Raw genomic sequence first — 10,045 nt, 5'->3', positions numbered from 1 at the left:
CAATAATAATAATAATAGTTAAGGTAATAAACCTTGATTAAACATACATAGAAAATTGGCGGATTTACATCACACTAGCACTGTGTAACCACTAGTGGTCCTTCATCTCCCACAAGTTGAGAGAAGGACGGCTCAGGCTCCATGGTTTGTTGCCTTCAGTATCAGTAGGTAATACTGCAATACTTGGGAGGAGGGGGAATAAAAACAAACACTTCACATGAACCCATGAACTACTCAAATCAATGCATAAAATACAGAAATATAAGAAACTGAAGCCATATAAAAACAACTGAAATCTATCCAACCTTGAAAAATTACCAATCTGATATGTCATGAAGCGTTGACATGGGGAGAAAGGACGTGAAGTACGTGAAAGCAGCATTGCTCCTGGCCGGGCCAGCAGGATGACGCTGGACATAGACTGAGTGTGACACTGGTGTCTGTCACATAAACAAACCCCTTCTTGCACGGCTCTGTGGACCTTTAACAACTAACGTAGGCGGTATTAGTGTTATTACACAGCTAATTTGAATGCTGACAGAAATACTTTAGTCAAAAGAAGATGTCCCCATTTATGAAAAGTTCATTATAGTAGTTGAGTCTGCTGAGAGGTGAGTTTGAGACAAGTTATGGCTAAAAAACAAACAAACCTTAAGCTAACACAGGCTAACAAGACGTAGTAGCCAGAAGTGGAGATGTTTTTTCGTTTTTTGTTCTTTTGTCTTGTTTTGTTTTTTCCGACTCCAGGATGCTACAGAGTGTTATTCACATTACAGAATAGCATAATAGAGTTTAGCGTCACCTATTTGAGGGCTTGACTGTAACATGCTAAACCAAGATTAAGCTAGTTAATTAGCTCGAATTAGCAGAGTCCCCATCCTCCGTGTAATATGAGCCGTACTCTCGCGTCCATATGGGAACCGCTAAGTTGAGCTAGTGATGGGCAAAACGGGTTTCAGTAACGGCAGCTAAGACAGATCTTTTTTGCATCATATCACTTGTTGCATCCTCAGCTTAATGTTTGGCTGCTGTAACATACACTCTATTGTTCGTGCCTTGTTCTGTGTTTGTTAAAATGTTTGAGTTCATCCAGGCAACGTTAGATAAAAACTAATTATTGAGTGCCATATTTATTCTAGGTGAATTTGAAATCTCTGTCCGAACATAAAGCAGTCAGCTACCATCACAATGTCCTTTACTGGTTGCACAAAGATGTTAAGTCTTTCTTTCTCCCCTCATAACAAAACAACCTCAAGATTTCTCTGTCTTCCCTAAGAAACGATCAATATCTTAATTATCTAAAAACACTACATTTCATATTTCATATATCACCTTTATCCTTAACTTTCATCTGTTTTTCTCAATTTCTCTTAACCCCCCCCCCCCCCCCCACATCTTCCAGTGACCTGATGTTATTTGCATGCTGCATTTCTAACCCACCAAACCCATCACTCACCTGCATGGCCACTCAGTTCTGATACTTAGCCCATTCTTTAGAAGTGAGAACTGTTTGCCCTTCCATGCATGTTGTGCTGTGAATGAGGCGTCATGACTGAAGACAGGGATAACCCTGTGGCACTGTCATCTATGAAACCATGCCAGGACCTGTTGGGCTGTGGACAAGACCTAGAGAGCCTGCGTGCTGACTGGGAAGTGGCAAAATCGAGAACACGACAGGCTCATGAAGCGCTCAGTGCGGAGCTTAGATGGCTACGAGAACAAGCAGAGAGAGAGCAGCAAAGAGCTGTGAGGGAGCTGACGGCCAGGCGAGGAGACCAAAAGGACAGAAACTATAACAGACACAGGTATCTTCTGGCTAAAGAGGTGGACACTGAAAGCAGTAAACGGCACAGTAGCATTGTCTCCACACGGAAAAAGGCTTTTTGTTTTTGCAGCAGACAGACGTATACAAAGCTGGAGCACTTACTGCTAACGCTGTATACAAAGATAAACAGTGAGCAGGCAGCTTATAAATTGCATCACAGGCAGGAATTTGAGCTAGAAAAGGCCATCTTTCTTTGCCACCTGCTAGAAGCTCATGGAAGACTGTTGCAGGGGGCGCAGAAAGCGGGACCCCTCAGGCATGTTTTCAAAAGCCTGTCAAGGAAGCCATCTCAGGAAGACAGCAGTAAATACTGTCAGACGACCCCCCTCCTAACCCACCACAGGAGCTTGCTACAGAGACCCCATAGCACCTCCCACTCACCAAAAAGCAAAACCGAACAAGATCAGTGGAAGCAGCCTTCAAACAGGAACTTATGTGCAGCTGACCCCTGTGCCACTCCTACAGTCTTGGACACCTGTCAGAACAGATCTCTGAATATTTGCCACTCTCTCAATAGTCCCCATGCAGGCTGGGACGACCAGCCGTCGTTCTGCACTGAGTCTTCTGGATCTGAGGAGTCCTCGCCATCCAAATGTATGAAAAGAAACATGGAGGTGAGCAACTTCATATTTCCAGGTTAACCTGTCCATGTTTTGTTTTGTGTGTTTTTTTTTTTTTAAACAAGAGGTAAATAAAAAACCACCACATAAAAAAGTGATAAAGTTAAAAACATTTATCATCTTGTTATAATGCAACATTCTTCTAGTTCCTGGCATTTATGACTTTTTTATGGTAGGCATTCAGTATGTTAATAGAAACTTTTCTATATGAAAATATATTCTGTACTTGGTGTCCTCAATCCATGCTTACTAGTTGTCCTGACTGTCTTTACTTGGACAGTGCCGCATATCTTTGCCTGATCCTGCTCCTGTTGGATCTCAGTCAAAAGCTGCACACATGCCTTCCATAAGCATCATGATGCTTTAGAATCATGTGACCACACATGGAAAAACAATTCAATAGTACTTAAATCTGTAACCTGGCTAAGCAACATGACTCTAGTATGGTTTGCTTTGTCATTTTCAAGTCAACTTTGTTGTCATATACTGACATGTAAACAGCATATATGCTGATCTCAAAGTCATTGTACAAAATATTTTACATACAATACATACAACAGTGTGACTTGTAGTGCGGAATGGTCTCAAGTACAGTTTTGGCAAGTGTTTTCACGTTAATGTTGTGCACATGCTAGCTGTTTGCAACATGATCATCAGATCAGTTTACTTAACAGCCACAGGTGTTAATTATAACAAGGTTTCTCTGACTTTATGCAGTGCTCATTTAACTACTATCTGTAATAATCAAATAAAAAATATATTAAAGGAGAAATATGCTCATTTTTAAACTCCATATTTTATCCTTATTTATCTTATATGTAGGGGTTAAAGCTTCTTCATTTCCCCCTTATTGTGGTGATGGGGATTTGTGTGGACTAGTGATCCTATGAGCTACTTTATTGGGAGAATTCTGTTAGTGCAGGGGTGTCGAACTCCAGGCCTCGAGGGCCGGTGTCCTGCAGGTTTTAGATAACACCCTGGGTCAACACACCTGAATCAAATGATTAGTTCATTACCAGGCCTCTGGAGAATTACAAGACATGTTGAGGAGGTAATTTAGCAATTTAAATCAGCTGTGTTGGATCAAGGACACATCTAAAACCTGCAGGACGCCGGCCCTCGAGGCCTGGAGTTTGACGCCTGTGTGTTAGTGTCTCCCTAAGCCAGGGGTGGGGGAACTCCAGGCCTCATGGGCCGGTGTCGTGCAGGTTTTAGATGTGTCCTTGATCCAACACAGCTGATTAAATGGCTAAATGACCTCAACATGTCTTGAAGTTCTCCAGAGGCCTGGTAATGAACTAACCATTTGATTCAGGTGTGATGACCCAGGGTAATATCTAAAACCTGCAGGACACCAGCCCTTGAGACCCGGAGTTCCCCATCCCTGCCCTAAGCAAACTGGTTTTTGCTGAAACGCCAGACTTGCGAGAACACGCCACGCCTAATGTGGACCTGGTGTAATATAGAGCAGTGGCAGTCGAGGGTGGGGACCTTGGCGGTCTGATCTGCTGCAACTGGCTTTGCTTACATGGAGCATCACTGCTCTGGTGGAGAAGGAGCCTGAACCAGTGCTTGACGCCGAGAGATACCAGCTTGATATAGTTGGGCTCACCACGATGCACAGCTTGGGGTCTGTAATCAGTTTCCTGGAGAGGGGTTGGACTGTTCCATTCTGGAGTTGCTCTTGGTGATAGATGGTGAGGAGGGATGGTGTGTGGTGTTTATTATATCTTACTCCATTTCACATATCAATATTTTTTTTTCTCCATGTCTCTGAGAAATATATAAAAAAGGAAAGCTGTGCCTTTAGGTTGCAGACACATTTTTTGACGGGCTATGCAGAAACTGTTTGTGTGTTTCTGTCATGATATTTTGAGCTGCTTAAGGAGTTGCATTTGAAATTACCTGAAAATACCTTGAAATTTCCTTAAAATAAACTTTACTCCATTTATGCTCACATCTCTTCTCTAGCTAGATGCTGAACTACCGCAACCAACTTTGTTTACATCTCCACCAAAAATGCATCAGAGGGATGAGAAAAAAAAGATTAATTTTTATTTATATAGCACCAAATCACAACAGCAGTCGCCTCAAGGCACTTTATATTGTAAGGCAGCTGTCCCCAACCAGTTTATGTCTAACACTATTTTCATGGACCGGCCTTTAAGGTGTCATGGATAAATACAACAAAATAAAACCAGTACCAGAAAAAAGAAAATGTATTCATAACACACGGAAAAAGACCCAGGGAAACCGAGTTAACGATAAAAATGATAAAAAAATAACGATAAAAAGCCTGAAAACCATAACTTTCACACCTGTGCCTCAACTCTCGCAGCCTGGTCCCAAAAGACTCATAGTACCGGTCCGTGGCCAGGGGTTGGGGACCGCTGTTGTAAGATAAAGACCCTACGGTCCCTATTAAGACCCTACGGTCTTAATAGTGTTGTGGGTGTAAACTGGAAACTGGATGTCATTATTGTGTTATTACTGAATAAGTTTGTAAAAGGACCTCATTCAAGAGTAATATACATTAACCTACCTATCATGTGAAGGTGCTCGAACATCATTCTGGCCCATTTTAACCTCCACTTATACATAGGCCTTGTTGCAGCCATTTATTTTAGCTTCTTGCTTCAGCTCCATTTCTCCTTCTTTTGAGCCAGCTTTCTTCTGATTGGCTGTTACTTGCAAACAAAAGGGTCAAAGAACAGATGGATGGATGAAATCTAAAAGATTAAGCTATCAGGAGCTGTGTTTTGTTTATCAGTTGTGCACAGAAACAGTCAAGTAAAACAAAAGGGAAGAAGCAAATAGCAGCAAATGTTGCAGCTTTTTAAAATGTCAAAATGACGCAAGATGTGTTAAATAGTTTAAAGTCTGAAGCAGCCATTTTGGCCGATATGACAGCTTAGAAACTTAATTTTCACACTTTCTTAAGATTGAACTTACTGGGGACAATCTTGAAAATGATGAGTTCAATTTAAGCCAGTTTTTAAGTCCTATTAAGTTATGCCCGTCTATTGGAGGTGCATTTTGCATGATGTGTGCAGAGAGGAGGGTGGAGGGTGCGTGTGTTTATGTGTCTCTTGTAGAACTGGCAGAATTGGGTCACTGTGCTTCCATGTCTTAAATTTTGGATAAAGTTTTCATAGGCAGGAATTTGAATAATTAATCAAAGCTTGAACTGTGTCTAAAGAGTGGGCAATTGCCCATCTTTCTATGTTTTTCTTAAATATATTTTTCAGACATTGGTGCTAAGGTATTGGGGCCAAATACTAATACTCTAACAAGAATGCACTGACTCATCCCTCTTTCTTTTCCTCATGTCGGATTTGCATAATATTTTTCAGCATGTTTGGAAAGGCATATTCATTGGTTTTTCTTTTGGGCTTTTTAATCAGTCTATATCTTGGTTATAATAATGTTTAAATTTCAATGTGAAGTGTGAGAGTGTAACATAATATTTATTTTCTTGTGAGATGCTCTTCAGATTGTGTCAAAATTAGCATAAAAGGATGTCTCTGCCATTGATCCGTGATGCACCTGGCTGAAGCGCCTTTCTTTGCAGGGCATATGTGGGGGGTTTTTGGGGTTTTTTTGACATTTAAGTTTTTTATTGATTTTGCAACATATACTTAAACCTGTATAAGAAGGAGAAAAAAAACAAAAACAAAAAAAACGCAAGAAAACTGCTGGTGTGCACCTCTGCCCTTACAAGTCTAAAAGAAAAAAAAGAGTAACTAACAGTGGGTTCCAAGAGAAGAAACACAGAAATGGGCAAATAGAATTGACGGTAAAATAACATTTGGACCGGTGGTCACAGTTAATAGTCCTTCAGTTTATGATAATATGGTCATGATTTCCTGTTTGCTTCAGATAGCTCCAAAAGTAGTCCCATGTTCATCTCTGTCTTCTGTCTTCAGTTCAGAACTAAAGAAGCTTCTCGGATGAGAGGTGAAACGTCTTCAAGCAACTTAAAGAAGTCCAGACGCTTTTCTTTGCAAACTCCTTTGACCATCTCTGTCTTCTGTATCATTTTTAAGTTTATTCAGCATGGACTCATAGGAAACAGTCTCTGCCATTGCTCTAATCCAGTCTTTCAGCTCAGGACGTACTGTAGTCTTCCAGTGCCTAAGGATAATCCTCGATGCAGTTACCAGTCCAACCATAACAACCGTAAGAATATTATTATGAATTCTTGGAATATGAGAACGGTCTCCTAACAAGCACAATTCAGGAGTTAAGGGCACTTCTAATCCTGACCAACCTTTTAAAAGTGTGACAACTTCCTTCCAAAAAGGAGCTATAAGGGAACATTCCCAAAAACAATGTAGGAAAGTCCCCGCCTCAATTTTACACTTCCAACAGAGATTGTCAGGCATAAGCTTCATACGGTGTAATCTTGTTGGAGTATGATAATATCTATGCAGAATTTTATATTGTATGCATTTGCTCCTCGCCTCCTTAACATAAATCCCATTTTCCGCCAAAATACCCATCCATTTTTCGTTTGGAATTGGTGCATTTAAATCTTTCTGCCACAAAGTTTTAATATTCGAACATTCCCCGCTTCTATTATCATTTACCAACCTATAAAAACATGATGCTGTGTGGTGCTCCTGTGGCATATTTATAAAATTTAGAACAAGATTTTCATGTCCCCTTCTGAACTTCGACGTCACACAATGTCTAATTTGCAAATATCTCCAGAAATTTTCCTTCCCTTCCAATTTGTATGTTTGAACAAGGCCTATAAAGGACATAAATTCCCCATCTTTAAATAAGTCTCTAATAACATTTATGCCATGAGACTGCCACAATTTCCAAAACACAATTTTTTTCCCTATACGAATAGCTGGATTGTTCCAAAGAGATGAGTAAAACTGCACATGAGGTGATATTTTAAGAATTCTATGTATATTGAGCCATACCTGGCTAGAGTGAAGCAAAATTGGGTTCGTTGAAGTGCGGCTTTGAGATAGCATACCTTTTGAATTGAAAGGAGTATAAATCTCAGACTCTATACTTAGCCATTCCTGTCCGGCTTGATTTTTTCCCCAGTAATTAACCAATTTTGCCACCTCGAATGAGACTGAATATAATCTTGGATCGGGTAAACTTAAACCACCCTTCTCTCTAGGAGCGGTGGTTTGACATTTATTGGGCACATGTGGTTGTTTCTCTGTTTTATGCTCAGTAAGATTTTTCATAGTTACTGTATCTTTGTTGTAAGCAGTGGTCATGTGTACTGCAGCTCCCTCACATATTATTTAGTTGTTTTACTGTCAAGAACAGTGTTACTAACAAAGGAGCAAATTTAAACTTTCAAAGGAGTTGAAGCAGAATATAGATGGTGTTCAGAGGCACTCGTGTGTTGGTTGTTTCATCTTTAGGCTACTTTAGGTCTTGTGAGCAAACTAATTAATAATGGAATAGGTTGAAGCTGGGGAAACCGATGTTAGGACAAAAAAGGAACCTTGTGTGTGTAAACCAAAAGTCTGTGGCTCTCAATTTTTAACCTTTTACTGTATCAAAATCTGCATGGTAAAGGAAATGTGAACTTTAATTTTCAGGATGAACTATTGTTAATGTGATTTTACTTTTGATTGCACTGGCAGCACACCAGAAAAATACCAGGTAGAAAATTTTTTTAAAAAGCCAAAATGTCCAGTTAGTCTTTGTTGCTCCTAACTACAGCCTCTCTAATGTTTGAAGTAATGCTTTATATGAAAGCTGCATTTTCACAGCTAGAAAAAAAAAATGCTTATTTAAAAAATATCACTCACCAAAATGCAAATTCCTTTGATGGTTTCTTACACAGTAAGATAGATTATTTGTTAGATAAACTATCAAAATGCAGCAAAAAGGCATCAACAGCACAGCACAGTTGAGATTTCCAGTAAATTTATTCCAGTTTACAGAGGTGAGGCTTATCAGACACTGATTGGCTACAACTGCTTGTGTCGGGAAAGAAAAAAATATTCATAGAGGCCAATTTTGATACTGCATAATTTCCTTAATTATGGAATTAATAAAGTATTCTGATTTTGATTTCTTTACAGTTTCACATGAAGAAACTTTACTCTTAAGATGAACTTTTTGCCTTCACTGTCTAAAACATACTTTTTTAGGGTGGCTGTAGCTCAGGAGGTAGAGCAGGTCACCTACTGATCGGAAGGTCGGTGGTTCGATCCCTGGCTCCTCCAGTCTGCATGCCAAGTATCCTTGGGCAAGATACTAACCCCAACTTGCTCTCCGATGCATCCATCGGAGTATGAATGTGTATGAATGTTGTTAGAAAGCACTAAGGGTAGATAAAGTGCTTGTGAGAATGGGTGTGATTGGGTGAATGAGGTATGTTGTATAGAGCACTTTGAGTACTCCGTGAAAGTAGAAAAGCGCTATATAAGAATCAGTCCATTTTCATATCCAGTCAAGTAAATGACTATACAATGTATTTCACATATCCATCTACTCTAATTGCGTCAATTTCCCTAGTGCACAACTACAGTAAAACATTACAGTCAGTCTCTGCTGGTCATAGTTGTCTGTCTCCCTGCCTCCTGCAGCCTCCCTCTGTTGCACTGTCTACTGGCCCTTGAACAATCAATAGGCAGCCAACATCATTCCAGCGTCATCTCCATGGAAACGAGCTCTAGTCCCTACAATGATTGGGTCCCTTCTCAAAGCCTGCCTTTTTGTGATAGGATGATGGAAGCAGTCCTCCCAGCCCCCTCCTTTTATAGACACTCGGCATCTTACACACACACATTTTTCCCTTCGTCCTCCTGCTTCACCTTTATAGCGCAGCAACCAAGATGGGATTAAGCACCCTGTTCAGTCTTATTGCTTCTGGATGAAATGCTTCTTGACAAGGCAGCATGAATATGGGGAGACTCACAGCTGAGGAGTCAGCATGCCACCCACATCTCAACCTTGCTGAGAGAATGAGGGCTGAAGTGAAGACCTGATAGTCCATTCTGTTTTTCTTCATCACACGTCTCTTCTCGTGTTCTACTTGATTTGGGACTGCATGGGCTATTTCAACATTACGTAGGGTATGAATGAACTAGCGTGTCTTCCCTTTTCTATTTATGACACCCCCCCCCCCCCCCCCCCCCCCTCGTGCAGACGAGCAGTGAGGCAAGAAGAAACGGGTTATTTCAATGTTGTGAGCTGGACTCTGAATCTGAATGCTACACTGTGATAAATATAACATTGTGCTCAAGAATGCTGCTGTGCTGTGATATTCATTGATTGGTTTTTTTACAAGCGAAGACCAAAAATATATCATATACCTTTGGAGCTGATTGTCCTCATTTTGGAAAACGTCACTGCGCAAAGAGAGGAGGTACTTTAGAGATGAACCAGGAGTTATAACTGCTTTTAATCAACCCTCAACATCCAGCACGAGAGCTGTTTTTGTCAGTACCATTTAGCATGGATTTACAAAATTAAGAGCTTGATACCATGGCAGTAAGAGTTGTTTGCTTGTTTTCAGACACTTCACCTTAGCCTTGATTTAAAAAGCCCGGTCCTGCTCGTGAACTGATGGAAGTCAACCTGCGGTCCATGTAATTCTCCTCCAGCAAATGAA

At 40.5% G+C, this 10,045-nt stretch overlaps 1 protein-coding gene across 9 annotated transcripts in view; it reads left to right on the top strand.

Moving 5' to 3' along the window:
- Nucleotides 1–401: 401 nt before the first annotated feature.
- The window catches only part of LOC112841777 (peripheral-type benzodiazepine receptor-associated protein 1), a 56,534-nt gene continuing 46,890 nt past the window's right edge, over nucleotides 402–10,045 (top strand). Inside the window, exons 1-3 of one of the 9 annotated variants that reach the window (XM_025910886.1) lie at nucleotides 407–611; nucleotides 2,343–2,439; nucleotides 9,950–10,022. Coding sequence is in view for 3 of the 9 variants with exons in the window: in XM_025910882.1 (XP_025766667.1) it covers nucleotides 1,549–2,439 (891 nt within the window). In the remaining 6 variants the exon portion in view is untranslated. Of the gene's footprint in view, nucleotides 612–1,402; nucleotides 2,440–8,853; nucleotides 9,507–9,559; nucleotides 10,023–10,045 lie in introns of those variants that run through there. The other 8 variants (XM_025910882.1, XM_025910881.1, XM_025910883.1 and 5 more) reach the window with 8 other exon arrangements.

This window comes from Oreochromis niloticus, linkage group LG10, assembly GCF_001858045.2.
Source record: "Oreochromis niloticus isolate F11D_XX linkage group LG10, O_niloticus_UMD_NMBU, whole genome shotgun sequence".
Classification (NCBI taxonomy): Eukaryota; Metazoa; Chordata; class Actinopteri; order Cichliformes; family Cichlidae; genus Oreochromis; species Oreochromis niloticus.
The sequence above is the reverse complement of the archived record's forward strand: the minus strand, read 5'-3'. Positions and strand labels throughout refer to the sequence as shown.